Here is a 16,274-nt window from a genome sequence, read left to right on the forward strand (position 1 = left end):
TGAAAGACTCCTATAAAGCAAAGGACTGGGCTTCTCTGACCAGGTGTGAATGGTGCTGTTTAATATCTATTATTTTATTAATTGTTAACATTCCAGCTAACAGGGAGTCATCATTTTTGTTTATTCACTGCATTTGTTAACATGTTTTAAACTGTTAACCTCAAAATATGCTTATAAAATGTCCTATATAGTCAGTTGTGCTTGCCGGTACATTATGTTATCAGAGAGAAGACTAGTTCAGTCTAAATAACGTTGTTTAATTAAACTGTATTTATTTAGTGAAATGCAAATTATACTTTATAATCCAGATAGAATTGAAATATGCAGCAAAACCATTCCAAACATAGGTTAAAGAAAAAGAAAATGAAAAAATGCCATATATCCAAGTGTTAAGTGTAATTAAGACAAGTAGATTCAAGAAAATGTTGTTGCATAAAATCCAAACTGACAAGCTAAATGCCCCCATCACATATAACATAATATCCTCACTTTGCAAAAAAAGATGTTTATTTGGTCATCAGAATCCCTGCTTAATACTATTCAATTGGTAAGTCCCTTAAGGAAATCAAACATAATTTATAACAATAAAAAGAAACCATTTATGATGTAAAAGATAAATCATTGTTACTGCTTGATGGTACCCATAACGAAAGCAGCTAAGCACATTTAGAACATTTTCTCCTTTAAAGGCAGTTTAAAGTATCACTTACTTTAATCATTTATGCTTCTAAGTTGTTGTTACATATGACTGTTGTTCATTTATTTTTCTTTGTTCGTTTCTCTATTGTTTTTTCCTCTATTGTTCTTTCCTCTATTGTTGTATGGTGTTCCTCTGCATTGTGTTACCTAGTTTTGGGGAGGGGATGGGGGGACTGCCTGTACAAGCTATTGCTTTATCAGTCCTCCACCACCTTGATCTAATAAGATCCATAATAATCGGTAATATGATCAAGGATTATTAGCTATGCAAGCTTCTTTAAATAATTGTTAAGACTGTTACAAATGCTGCTCTAATTATTTTCAATGTTTTTATTTTTTCGAAGAGGGATTAACAATCACACAGCTAATTATTTTCAATTTTTTTGTGTGTGAGGGATTAACAATCGCAGTTATGATTGCTTGACCGCCTTTGTTCGAGAAAGATGTCTCCAGAGTAAAGAATTTCAGTTAAGAATGAGATATTAAAGACATTACTCCAGAATGTCTGGCCAATGTCATTGAGAATTCAGCAACCATGGGTTTTACAATGTGTGGTAGTACATAGGTAAAAAACACAATAATTGTATAGGCAACTCTGCAAGATTTCACCCATCTCTGATAGAGTAAACTGCCCTTTCTAATTTTTCCTGGCTTAGTGATATATCTTTAATGAGTTTCCTTGTTCATTATCAAAATTGCATGAATGATGTGTTCGTCAATCACGTATAAAGTTTAATTTTAACCTTTAAAAGCAATAATTGCCATCATTAATGAGTTTGCATTTCTACCTTTTAATCATCATAAACCTGAAATCATTTTTAAGTTTCTGTGCTTTGTTCTGATTTTTTCCGAGGCTGATTTTTTTTAATCTTTAAAGATGAAGAATATTGCAGTTTATGTACCATTATGCCTCTGCTTTTTCCTACTGAGAAATTACTAAGAAATTATGAAAATAAATATGAAGTTTGGACAAAATTTCTTTCAACTTTCAACTCCTTTTGAATTCTTTGACTACTTCTAAGTCTGTATGTATCTTTGTGTATCCACATATTCTCTTGTTGTTTGCCAGTGAAAATGGCAGTAAATTCCTCAGTAAACTAAATTTTCACAATTTAAAATGCAAAAAGCCTTTTCAGGACAACAGTCAACATAAACAAGCTGTTATGTTTGTTTAAGAGATTGAATTTATTCCTTGAGACGTTAAAATGCAAAAGCCTTTTCAGGACAACGGTCAACATAACAAGCTGTTATGTTTGTTTAAGAGATTGAATTATGACTTGGAAGGAACATCAAAGTTGACCAAAATGGCCGAAAGTTTCCATCAAGTACTTTGCCAAAGGTTTTTAACCCTCCAATTTATTCTCAAACATCAGCATTTCTTGATTTAAATCGTTTCATTTTTTATTAAAAAGCACTGGTTTAGAATTTTTTGTTAAAGTTTGAAATTGATTTTAATTTTGAAGGCAACTATACAAACTTTTTCAAAACCATTTATTTAATAAAGATATCAATGAAGACAAAAACACCAAATATGAAAATGGGACCGAGGACCAATAGCAATTGTTCACCATTAACATCTGGCACACAAATACACATACCCAAAGTTTATTATTAATGCATGACATTAATGTTAATGCAACAAATGTTCCATATTTTGAGAAAGAACAAACATCCAACTTTTGTACTCCTCTCTGTTTTCATTCTTCGGGACACCGTGTATTTGGAATAAATTACCTCTTGAAAGTCAGACTGGTCCCAAGTAAGAGCAGGCGCGTAGCCAGGAATTTGCCGAGAGAGGGGCGAAACTGTAGATTCGGCATTGCAAACTATCTAAGCGTAGCGCCACCATGGTTGGCGCGAAGCGTACAAGAAAATTTTGGCTGAAAATGCCTCCCAGATCGCTGGAAATGGCACTTCCCAGGCCTTGTAAGTTGCATCTTAGCATTTTCTCTTTTGAAAATACTAGCGATATCATAAAAACATTTAAAAAATTTTTTTTTAATATGCTCAAAGGGGGGGGGGGCGGCTGCCCCCTTCGCTCCTTGGCTATGCGCCTGAGTAAGAGTAAGTCCTTTTAAGAAGAAACTCAAAAAACTTTCTTCATGACTAAAGGCTTTTTGATGCCATTTTTCATTTCTACATTCTTTGTCTGATTATTGGTTGGTTCTTCTTTTCTTTGAGCCCTCTGCAGATATTAAATGTGTGCATTCTAAATCCTCTATGATTTATTAGTAACAGTTATACCTCCAGTTGGCCTACGCTATTGAGAAAATACTTAGTAGCATTCCTTTGGAATTTTCATTGGTCTATTATCTGGAGTGATCCTAGCAATTGGCTAACTAGAATATGTCATTTTTACTAATGAAATGTAAATAAGGTACTTTACAAAACAGTTTCAAACTTTTGTGTAAAATAATTGTTTTTTTTAAATCTTAAATTGGAAGCAAAATGGTCTTGGATTACTACTAAAGTTAGCAACAATTGAATGAAAAATGTATCGACAGATTGGTTGGTCAAAATTAATTAATTAATTGACAGGTTAATGTTTTTTTGTGTTAATGAAAGGACAGCTGCATATCCTCTATGTACAGCAAGAACCATTTAAACTTAACATACTCATGTTTACATGACAAACATACCACAGGATCGAAAACATTGAAGGATAAAAAAACCTGATTTGAAATGAGTAAAATCCATATTTTTTTAATTGTTTGTTTAAAGCATTGAAAAAAAACTTTTTTGTTTTAATTTTATTTGAAAAAGGCTGAGAAATGCCAACCCTGGCTGGTACTATGACATTTGAAATTCTCTTACGGCAGGGATCCATATTACTCATGTCATTGCTGAAGGTTTTGTTTAGTTATATAGAAGCTGATCAAATCTACAAAAAACTTTGGTGAGAAGGAGGGTGATTAGTGGTTCACCCCTGAAGGACACTGCATTCCTTGTACCAGGCTACCATGCAGTTGAGGATGGGTGCCGAGATACTGTAGGTACCATAGAAAGAAAGCCCCACCCATAAGGAGGCTCACTGCTGCTATCACGATGGTCGGTGTCGGGCTCGCCAAAGGAGGCAGATCCACAAAGTACTGAGAAGATAAAACGCAACAAACACCAGTTGAATAACTTTTCGACAAGACCGTTTCTCATCAGATTTGTTAAGTTTCAAGATATCGTTATAATTGAATCGTTACTTTAACAATTCTATAGGAAGAGAACAAATGGAATTAATACATTCAGGTGATAGATACTGTAAATACTTTCAGAGTTAGTCTGAGGAAGCCTGTAACAGTGTTGTAGTATTCGAAAAGTACTCAGATTTTGCCAAAAGTACTTGTACTCCATATAGTACTTATATATGATTAAGGTACATAGTACTCGCTTAAGACAAGTACTTATGTAAAAAAAAAAAAAAACTTGTTTTCAATCCCTTTCCTCTTTTGCTAACATGTTGAAAGTGTTTGCATGTGATATTCAATACAGTGAATATGATTTGCGCTTTATTTCAAGCTCACTACTGATACCACAATGTAGACAATCATGTCTTTGTTTGCAAAACTTCTTTTTAAATGTTGAAAACTTTATTTCAAATAATTTTTTGTCTTTGATGCACTCACATGTTAAACACTTACAACTTTCTTTCTTGTTATAAAACATGACACAGCTGCTAAAAGGTTCATACTGTAGTTTGTATGTATGGGAATTCTTTCGTGAGGGTTATGGCACCTCTTAATATAGATTATCACTGTTGCGAAAACATGAAACATGATCACCCATTTCAGACTTCAGGAAGCATTTAACTACACCACATTCAAAGCATTTTCCCTGCTGAAATATTTTTATTATCTGTGGTAACACTTTTTAATGTCTGGGAATAAACTGGAATGCTCAGAGCACAGAGAAATGTCCTTCTTGAAAACTAGCACACACTAAAAATTGGGTTGATCTGATGACCCTTAATACTTACCATTTGGAAATTTAGTTTTCCTGTTTTTGCAGATTGGTCATGTTAAAATGTTTTCATGTTGAGCATGGTATGTTCTCACCAGTTTGTGATCATAAATCTCAAATAGTTGATCTATAATTATTGAATATAGAAATAAATGGGTAAATTCTTACCTGAAATTCATCTTGGAGATCGCAGTAAGAAAAACCAGCTGCGACTCTTGCTTTGAAGTGATACAAACCAGAACCCTAATTATAAACGACAACAAAACTGGTAAAGAAACAATTCAAGATAAACTTGTACGTTAAGAACTAAAGCAACAACCAGTAGTAAATATATAAAGAATAAAAATGATTGTCAACAATTGTAGCAATCTATTTAAAGTGGCTTGCATTTGGCCGATGATTTCACCAAGCAGAGAGACTATATCTCAAAAATAAATTGCAATTATGTATAACACTCTCACAGACACCCTCCTTTACTTAATTTTTTCACCAATTGGAAAATTAATAAGTGAGTAATTCTTGAATTTAATTGAATCCCAGCATTTTGCATTATTATCAATTACAGGTGATGTGATTTTTTCAAATTTTTTCGTAAATTTGAAATTTTTAGGTCACTTTTACGAGAGGTGTAACAATATTCAGTCACTAGTGACTTACACTGCAATACGATTTAAGTCATCAACATAACTCAAAGGGCTGCCTCAATGTTAATTTTCAGTGCTGGATTATCCAATAATACATAAGACAAATGCATCAAGGAGCCGACAAGGCCGAGGGGGTCCCTCAGCCTCAAGGGTACCCCAATTAGGTCAAGAAATTTCTTAGAACGCTTCTAGGAAGGAAATACCAACCGTCTTATTTCCGGTTGGCCTACAAAGCATACTGGGGAGGGGGAGGGGAGGGGGAGGGGAGGGGGAGGAAGAAATGGCACCTACGGGTCCCAGATGGTATTAATGGTCACCGGCTAGTATTGGCCCCAAGCACTTGCTAGAGGTTTTCAAAAGTATTATTGCAGTAGTTTAAGATTCTCCTTTATCTACTTGTTGAAGTTTGAACGTGAATGACCATTATCTGAATTTCTACCATATTTGGAGGCAATACTTATAACCTTTTATCTGCAAGTGGTCATCACTTTATTCCTCCAACTTATACCATGTTAAAATTACCAACCTGGGGGTGGTAACAATTGAGATTAGTCCCAGGCATTATGATAAACCGAGACAGACAATCAAACGTCCCTGTACATGCTTGAAGATGATAGAGAACATATTACATCTTTAAGACTTCAAACTTTAAACCAGTGACTATTTTGTCTCCAGCCGAGTGAGCTTTTGGGAATGTCTCAGACTGAATCGGTAATACCCTCAATTATGCTAGAAAGTCAAATAATGGTCACCCCATGCTAAAACTTCAACAACAAGTGCATTTAATACTTCCACCCTGAAAAACACATTCCTCTCCCTAAGGAATGTAATCATCTAAATAAACGCTCATGAATATCTGAGAAAACACTTTTGAATATCCGCTCTTCCCGGGAAGTACTTTAGAAACATTTAAGAAATGCTAGCAAGCTGAAAATTTGAGGTTAATTTTTTTTATTATAGTGACCCACGACACAAGTCTTAGATATGTAAGATGAAAATATGTTAGATGAAAAAATTTGTTAGATTAGATGAAGGCTCATACAGTCAGGGATAGTGATACGGCAGTTGAGTTTAATAACTTCAATTCCTCCAAGGACAATTTTTCCATGTGGTCCAGACTGGGTGTTGAGGGCGCTGTATATAAAGAAAAGGATGATATTACAGAAAGGCCTGGCAGGATACTATTGTGCAACTCATACTTATAGATTACAAAATGGATTTCCCTTAATAGGCGAAACACTGAGTATGACTTGGAGAGTCACCAAATGGGCTAAAACTCATTTCAGTGGGGGGGGGGGGAGATTCAGGGAGTTACAAACTTACGGATCAAATACAACGATACGAATCTGCACATAATTCAATGACAATATAGACGTTTCAAATTTTCAATATCATTGTACAATTTGGCATCAGATGATTGTTAAGTTAGCAAATAATTAATAAGGGCATTGACTAAATTTAGGCACTAATTATTGACATTCTTATCAATATTGGCAGTTTTCAACAATTTTCGGAGTAGTCACACTAATAAACTGTATTACTACAAGAGTTCTCGGTATCAGAATTTTTATTGAAAAGATTGGGGTTCAACAGTTTTATTTTTTTAAATCCTGTCCTTTCTCCTTGTAAATATAGTAAGTATGATTTAATAAGACCAAACAAAATAAAACCTCTGACAAAGGTTTAACCTGTCTGTCACCATGCATCGCCTTCAGAGAAATGATTGTATTAATATAAATTGAATTTACCTCTGTCCTTGCCAACAGTCTCATGACAATATCCTTGTGGATGTAATCAACTAAACCTCGTTATATAATGGATGTCTTAGTATCCTGAGTCAGGCTTACATGGTTTTTATCATCCCCTAATGGTTTTATTATCCCCTGGTGTTGTGGCTGACCTATGGTCACCTAATGATATGTTCGGAATCATCCTGCCTCCAGGGATGACTGATATTACATCTTTCCTATAATACTACATGGAAGACCACTGCTCCATTTGCTGCTATTAATCAAAAGATGTCCCAATTAATCAGGAAATCAAATAAGCTACATTACTATTGAATCTTGTGACCTGGCTGGTAATATGATAGACAAGGGCAATAGATATCACCATGGTGTACCATGATGTAATAAAGCAAGGCAATCAAGGGTAGGATATAAGAGGGGTAGATGGTGGGAGTGGACGAGAGACTGGAGAAGGGTGGGAGAAGGGGTATGAATAGTGACTGGAGACAGGGTGGGAGCATGGGGAGGAGGTGGTAACTGGAGGATGGGACTGAGATGGGGAACATAGTGACTGAAAGAGGGGTGGAAGAAGGGGGAGGAGGTGGCACATGGAGGAGAGGAGAAGGGGTACAAAAAGGGGCTAAAAGTGGGGTGGGAGCAGGGGGCAGAAATGGCACCTGGAGGATTAGAGAAGGGTACAAAAAGTGGTTAAAAGAGGGGTGGGAGCAGGGGAAGGAGGTGGTAGCTGGAAGAGGGTGGGAGAAGGGATACAAATAGTGACTGAAAGACAGGTGGGAGCAGGGGAAGGAGGTGGCAGCTGGAGGAGGGTTGGAGAAAGGGTACGAGTAGTGGCTGAGGAGGTGGAAATGCAAAGGGTAGAAGGAAGGCATGGTAGCAATGGTATGAAGAGTGAGAGAGTAGCAGGAGGATAGAGTAATGGAGGTAAGTATAGGAGTGGATGTGGAGTGTGGGGTGTTGAGGGGGGGGGAGTGAAGGAAATTAGTGGTGGAAAGTGAAAGCTAGGGGGAAAGAGAAGAAAATGGCAAAAAGGGAGAGGGAAAGGAGAAAGAAGGGAAAGGTCGGAGCATAAGATAAAGGGAGATGGATGAATATCAGAACATGTTCTTGATGGAGATAGCATTCATGCTGTCACTGATTTTGACTAGTTTATATCGTTGAGTAAGGTGAATGTTGTAAATCCAGTCAAATGAAAATGATCCCAAATGTACCAACATGTCAACAGAGGAGAATTAGGGGGTTTATCTTATAAGATTTGGAGTTGCAGATATTGCTTTGTTGGTTACAATCTCTTCTGGTTCTGATGAGATTGGAAAGGTACAGGGGCAACAGCCCTAGGGTCAATTAGGCGACCATGGGAAATATGGGAAGAAAAACAGAATATTCTCAATGTCATAATATCAAAGAAGAATTAAAAAAGGGGCTCCTGGTGACATAATTATTAACAGGGCTGCAGCTGGCTCTTGAAGCCTCCATTCAGAAAATTTTTCAATCAATGAATATTTGTTACTCTGAAATAGTTGGGGTGGGAAAAAAGGACAGGAAGGAAAACATAGCAACAACATTGTCCAAACCAAACTCACAATGAGTTTAGAATTTCTTACAATTGTGTCTGAGTTGCACACTGTAATATTGGAAGAGCGCCCTCTTCTTTCACTAAAGCAGTCTGTAACGTAGCTGCCTTCTGATTGGAATAGTTTCCATCTTTACCAATCATGAATCACAAGTACCAACAAATGAGTGCCGCTACCATTTACAACATGGCAAATCAAAACCTCCAGAACTCTACTTTAAAGGTAGTCAGTATAGGCCCCAAACTACAGCACGCTATAATTGCAAGAAGTCTTCAAGAAGTACTTTCCTGGAGGTCTTTACTCTCCAAATTGTTCTCAGACAATTTGAAGGAACACACAACACTACTTAATATCCCAGTGAGGAAAATTTCCTTGAAGTTGGAATAAAAAACAGTTTAAGAATTTTGACCAAAGGCGGCCATATTTGATATCTAGCATATTTGGGGCTAATACAGCATACCTTTAAAAGAAGAAACAAAAATGTTATGGCACTAACAACTTTTGTGGGCAATACTAATAAACTTTCGTCTGAGTGAGTTTAACTAATGGTTACCACAACTCAGACTTGATTCTTCCGCTATGATATCTCCTAAGACCCCCCCCCCCTTTAACATGTGCTTCTCCCATTCTGTTTGATTACACTCTATCATTGCTATTGCACCTGCTACCGATGGGGTGATAAAACAATGTCTGATTGGCTAATAGTTTTGGTTTCCTGAAGAGAATGGCTCATACTCCATTGCTCATCCTCATGTTTCCTGACCACTAATGGCAGATCCCCTAAAAGAAGGAGAGTAAAGGAGATCAACAGACAGTCAATTATATCCATTACTTATCCTGTTAATAGCCATTTGGTATTTATAAGACAGACATTCCACTCTGCCATTGTCTGGGGAACAATAGGTTATAGTTTCAAATGTCATATTGGGTATATATTTATTACAACTTATGGGGGGGGGGGGGGATTGTAATTGAGTTGCTAATAATTACTCTAGTGACAAGAACTCGCAGTTGAAGAGTTCAAAAACTTCATGCATGGTGAAGGTTGTAATTTATGTACACAAGAAACAGTTGTAGTTTGTAAGAAACAAAGCTGAGTCTTTCTAAACTGCTACACGAATTTGAGCACTAAATTATTCCCTCCCCCACCCCCCCCCCCCCGCCACCGCCCCGCCCCTAGTAGTTTGATGTAAAATCATTGTACTTGACATTCTACATCAGCCCCACATCAGTTGATTTTGTCCACCTATATAGTTAAATCATTTTACCATTTTATCTGGTGATCGTTTTTCGGTGCCCTTCCTAAGATAGGTGAATTAGGAAATAACATACTTGAAATAGTGACATGTGAAACATTCCTAACAATCTAGGTAAAAAAATATATATATAAATAAAAAAAAATCAGGTTAAGGTTGATGTATAGGTCACATTCCTTTGTGAAGTGTGAAAAATTGCTACACCCCCATTGTGACAGTTATACACCTTCTGGGGGTCATAAATATTTCCTTAATGAAATCACAGCATATTTCCAAGATAAATTTTAAAAAACTAATGATATATATAGATATATGTACCTCCTACCTACCTTAACAAGGATAACACATATTTGCATGCAGGGATGAATCAGGAAATCAGAGTGCTTTAATAGGAGGAGTGACCCACCCACCAAATAATTGAGCACATTACAGGGGGACATGTGTGTAAGAGAGCTGCAACAACTTTATGAAACTTAAGGTAAATAAACAATCTTCGGGTGGAGTTGTGTTGAAATGCCTGCCTTTAACAATGGAACTATTAAGGAAATAGCTCCATGCTTGACCTTACAAAAGACCTTTTATATCACTGCTAATGGGAATATCATTTTAAAGCAGCAAATCCCGGTTCAACAGGATAGTTTTCATCAGAGTCAATCAGGTTTGTACACAAATGAAATTGCTAAAAACTTTCCAATAATATCCGGATCTCTTAACAAGTGGGTTTGAGAGTTTAATACAATGACTCAGAATGGAAGTTTTGACATGGTTAAAATAACTCATCTTTTTGTTGGGTTCATATGTACTTTTGAGGGAGGAGGAGGGGTGGAAGTGAGGAAGGGATGGGGTGGGGGGGTGGTGATGTGAACTGAAATGAACATTTGCAGTTTAATATATGGAGGTATGTCAAATGAACTTAAAAATCACACCCTACTGAATGTTCATTTATTGAAACAAGTATTCGTGGTTATTTCTAGATAATTGGTAGAGCTTTGTAATCTTCTTCTGGGTCACATTAAATAGGTTGATAAAAATGTAGCCGCAACTCATCACTCGCATGGAACCCTTTTTTTTAAGTCTGTCCTCCTCATCTTGTAGACTGAGCTTATGTGATTCTTATTTTTTGCGAGTATCTTTTTCCTCAAGAAAACAATGGTCATCTTTGTTTCGAGTTTCTGACCTTCTTGGAGGTCAAGTTTCGTAGATGTAGTGACATTGACATTGACATGACTTTCACTAACCCTAACTCTAGCAGCATAGCACTCTCACTCAATCTTAAGTGACTGCATGCTCCAGTGACCAAGCTGAATAAGAAGCCCTGGAACTCTGTGTGCAAGTTCCTGGTACAACACTGTTGTGTAACAACAGTATCATTTTGACTACCAGAGACTACATCAAGTAAGTGTTATAACCACAGCTCTGTTCTACAGTACTAACCTCAATTGAAGATTTTGACACAACCTCAATCTTCAACATGGTGGCAACGGTTAAAAAAAAATCTTCAAAGCCAATAGGATTTCCAGTACCAGTCCACCTTTACATTTAATGGAGTGTCTAAATATTTTTGTGCATCAATTTTAAATTCTAAGCAAGTGAAACCAGTGTGCACTTCTGTCAACGAGTGTGAGCATAAGAGCATATCTGTTTTACCAATCTATCAGGACTTTGGAGTTTGTTTTGGATCTGTACTTTTTTTCAAAGAAGATTTTAAACATGACTGACAAAATGATCCCCATTATGGACTGGCACGCGCCAAACCTTGCAGAAGCATTCCGAATGTTCCGTCAAAGGACTCTTTTGTATTTCAAAGTGAAACATACACCCACAGAGGATCAAGTGCCAACTATTTTGCTATCTGTAGGTGAAGAAGGCCTGCGGCGATACAATTGTTGGAAGCTTAGCAGCACAGAACAGGGTGACGTCGACACAATTTTGAACAAATTTGAGGAGCAATTAGAACCACAAGAAAACTTCAGAGTATGTCGCCTCAAACTATCAAAGACCATGCAGCGCCCAGATGAAAAACTGGATGATTTTGTTAATAGATGCCGTCAAATTGCTGCAAAATGTGAGTTCACCAACAAAGAGCTGGAAGAACGCTTACTAGAACAAATTATAGCCAGCACACCTGTTCAAGATTATCAAAAGGAACTTCTAAGAACAAAAAAAGATTACACACTAAATGAAGCTCTGCAGCTTGGAAGAACGTACGAGGCATCCCAAGCTCACATGCAGGCACTGAATGCTCTGTGTCATGATACAGCCACAGTTGGAATTGCTGCAATGAGAGAAAATACAAAGGGAGCATGCAAAAATTGTGGAGGCCAACACCAGTTTGGGAAACAACATTGTCCGGCTTCGAATGTAGTGTGCCACTCATGTAAGAAACTAGGACATTATGCAAGGGTCTGTTTAACCACAAAGTTCAAACAAATGAAAGACAGGAACCAGACAAAACAGTCCAGTTACCTCGGTGACAATGATAGGAGACAAGTTCATAATCTTGAGGAATTGCCAGAATCTCATCAAGATGCACATTTGTTTTCACAGCTCAGTTTTGATGTTATTGATGCTGACCAGCGCAAGGAAGCTATTGCCCGTCTACAGATCAAGTTGAGTAACAGACCAGGCATCCACAACTTAAAGGCAAAAGTAGATACTGGAGCACAAGCAAACACGCTTCCACTTCGGACATTTAGAAACATGTTTCCGGAACAACTAAATGAACATGGTGTTCCACAGTCCCTATCAGACTCTGGTACAGTGCTGTCAGCATACAATGGAACTGAGATCAAGCAGTACGGGACTGTTGTGATCCCATGCAGGTACAACGACACACCATGGAATGATACACAATTTTATGTTGTACAATCAGATGGCCCTGTGATATTGGGAATTCAAACATCTGTCCAGCTGGGTCTTGTATCTCTACACTGTATCGTGAACAACCAATCACCCATCAATGACGTCGAAACGTTAGTGCGGTTATTTCCACAGCAATTTGACAGGATTGGTGAACTCCATAATACACATCATTTAGTAGTAGACCCAAACTTTCCAAGTAATGTTGATGCTCCTAGGAAAACACCAATTGCCCTGAAAGGAAAAATCAAATCAGAACTAGATAAGATGGAAGAACAAGGTGTCATCAAAAAGATCACTGAACCTACAGAGTGGGTGAGTTCCATTACATATGTCACCAAGAAAGATGGGAGTCTTCGAATATGTCTTGATCCACGCAGGCTGAATAAGGCTCTCATAAGACCACATTATAGGCAGCAAACAGTAGAAGAATTGAACCACAAGTTTCACAACATGAAGTTTTTTTCGAAACTAGATGCAAAATGTGGCTACTGGTCAGTGAAATTGGATGAAGAGAGTCAGAAATTGACCACTTTTCAAACACCATTTGGAAGATACACCTTCTGTCGACTACCCTTTGGACTAATTGTTAGTCAAGACATTTTCCAGTTGGAGATGGATCGGATTCTAGAAGGCTGTGAAGGGGCAGTCTGTATAGCAGATGACATTGTTATTTTTGGTCGAACATCAGAGGAACATGATCAGAATCTTATGAACTTGATGAACACAGCTGCACAACAAGGCCTCACACTCAATTCAAGCAAGTGCGCTATCAAGCAGACAAGTGTTGATTTCTTTGGAAACCGGTACTCCAGAGAGGGCATGAAACCAGATCCCAAGAAGGTTGCTGACCTGAGAACAATGCAAACTCCACGGAACAAGTTGGAATTACAGCATTTCCTGGGTCTCATGACCTACTTGTCACATTTCATACATGATTTCAGCTCCAAGGCAGCTGTTTTACGTGATCTTTTGCGCAAAGATGCAGAATTTATTTGGGAGCCACACCATCAAGTAGCACTGGAAAAGCTCAAGCAAGAAATTTCTGAGTCATCACTTCTCCAGTACTTTGATACATCATCACCAGTGTACGTTCAATGTGATGCAAGTCTACAAGGACTAGGAGCAGCTCTTCTTCAACATGACCAGGAAGAAAAACTACAACCAATCGCATTTGCAAGCAAGGCTTTGTCGTCTACAGAACAACGTTATTCCTGCATCGAACGAGAGCTGTTAGCAATCGTCTTTGGTGTAGAACGCTTCCACACATACTTGTATGGCAGAAGCTTCACAGTAATAACAGATCACAAGCCACTATTGATGATAATGGACAAACCACTGACTGCAGCACCTCCCAGATTGCAGAGGATGCTAATACGCTTACAAGGCTACAACTTCAGTATCAAGCACCGCCCAGGACAAGACAACCTTTTGGCAGACAGCCTCTCACGTCTGCCAAGTATTTGTAACAAGCAGGCCATCGACCTAGACTTAAGGGTTGACATTATCCAGTTTTCATCAAAGAAGCAAGATGAGCTGAAACAGCAGACAAAGCAAGACACAATGTTAAGTGCCCTGGTGGAAGTAATCATCACAGGGTGGCCAGACTCAATCAAGGAGGTACAACCTGACTTACGACAATTTTGGAGCTACAGAGATGAACTCACAGTTTGTGATGGAGTAATTCTAAAAGGGTTTCAAGTTGTCATACCCAAGCAGATGCAAGCAGGTATCTTGCAAAAGCTGCACACAAGCCATTTGGGACAACAGAAAACCAAGTTATTGGCCAGAGAGTGTGTCTATTGGAACAACATTAACAAAGATATTGAAAGAATGGTCCAGTCATGCCCAGCATGCCAACAACAGCAACCAGCTCAACCAGCGGAACCACTTCTACCGCACGAGATTCCTACAAAACCATGGAGCACAGTTGCCACGGATCTGTTTGAATTGAAAGGCAAGCAATGGTTGATCGTGGTAGACTACTATAGCAAGTATCCAATCCTACAACAACTTTCAGATCAGGTCTCAAGCAACACTGTCATTTCAGCCTTGAAGAAAATTTTTGCTGAACAAGGAATTCCATCTAAGGTTGTGAGTGATAATGGTCCCCAGTATTCCAGTTACCAGTTCACGATGTTCGCAGAATCATGGGGTTTTACTCATGTGACAACATCCCCTAGGAGACCTCAAGGCAATGGGTTTGTAGAGAGACAAATCAGAACAATAAAAAGTATCATGAAAAAGGCATCAGACATCCAGCTAGCCTTGCTTCATTGGAGAACCACACCTATATCTGAAAGCTTACCCAGCCCTGCAGAAATCTTGATGGGCCGCCAGCTGAGAAATACACTTCCCAGCAAGTCACCCAATACCAACGTAGCTGCAGACCATATATACAACCAGCTACAGCAGAGACAGAATGTTCAGAAGTACTATTTTGACCAACATGCCAGAAGATCAGAACTGCCTACACTATCCAATGGGCAGAAGTCCAGAATTTTGGATCCAGGCACAAGATTGTGGAAGCCTGCTACAGTTGTTGCCGGAGCTGGGGGTGAACGATCCTACGTTCTCCAGAGCCCAGAGGGGAGATTGCTTAGACGTAATCGGCAGCATATCAGACCTGACCTTAGCGAGGCAGAGCAAGTCACAGAAAACAGTCAAGAAATCCCTAGCAAGGCAGATAATACCGACACAGATACACTGACTACAACTGGTGTAGATGTACCACCATCTATTCCCAACATCTCACCTCAACAAGAGAGCAGTCCTCATCAGCCTCCAGCCATGCGACCAAAGCGTAACATTCGAAGGCCAAGGAGGTTTGAAGATTATGTGACGTAGTGGCGTATTTCATATGTACATAGAATTTTACCTTTTTGTTTTGTTTTGTGAGGAAAAGACCAAGGAAGTGAGAAAACTTTTGTTTTATGAAAAAAAAAAAAAAAGGACAAGCAACAGTAAAGACAGCAAAGCAGAAACAAAAAAACAAAAAAAAAACAAAAAATATTGGTTTTTGTTTAATTCCCAAGACAATTCGTTAGTGAAGCATAAAATTTGATTTAACATTTTCTTTGAACCTGTGCGAATTAGCTGATGTGGAAAGCTCTCTCGGAATCCTTATAGAAGTATTTTAACATTTGTAAATATGTGTATAGCACGATTGGCAGAATCAATCACCGCTGATTGACTTGGAAAGTTTCGCAAAGTGTTGTTCGATCTTTCGTTTTGTTTTGTGTGGAAAAGGGAGATGTAGTGACATTGACATTGACATGACTTTCACTAACCCTAACTCTAGCAGCATAGCACTCTCACTCAATCTTAAGTGACTGCATGCTCCAGTGACCAAGCTGAATAAGAAGCCCTGGAACTCTGTGTGCAAGTTCCTGGTACAACACTGTTGTGTAACAACAGTATCATTTTGACTACCAGAGACTACATCAAGTAAGTGTTATAACCACAGCTCTGTTCTACAGTACTAACCTCAATTGAAGATTTTGACACAACCTCAATCTTCAACAGTAGAGACAGTGTATTAATGTA

At 38.2% G+C, this 16,274-nt stretch overlaps 1 protein-coding gene across 1 annotated transcript in view; it reads right to left on the reverse strand.

Moving 5' to 3' along the window:
* Nucleotides 1–1,310: 1,310 nt before the first annotated feature.
* Nucleotides 1,311–16,274, reverse strand: part of LOC139963726 (cation channel sperm-associated auxiliary subunit beta-like) — a 108,250-nt gene continuing 93,286 nt past the window's right edge. Inside the window, exons 27-30 of the mRNA XM_071964823.1 lie at nucleotides 6,337–6,428; nucleotides 4,819–4,893; nucleotides 1,915–3,788; nucleotides 1,311–1,827 (exon numbers count right to left, since the gene is read on the reverse strand). Of these exons, the coding sequence (XP_071820924.1) occupies nucleotides 3,612–3,788; nucleotides 4,819–4,893; nucleotides 6,337–6,428 (344 nt within the window). The 3' untranslated portion in view covers nucleotides 1,311–1,827; nucleotides 1,915–3,611. The remainder of the gene's footprint in view (nucleotides 1,828–1,914; nucleotides 3,789–4,818; nucleotides 4,894–6,336; nucleotides 6,429–16,274) is intronic.

Source organism: Apostichopus japonicus, chromosome 22 (assembly GCF_037975245.1).
Source record: "Apostichopus japonicus isolate 1M-3 chromosome 22, ASM3797524v1, whole genome shotgun sequence".
Taxonomy (NCBI): domain Eukaryota; kingdom Metazoa; phylum Echinodermata; class Holothuroidea; order Aspidochirotida; family Stichopodidae; genus Apostichopus; species Apostichopus japonicus.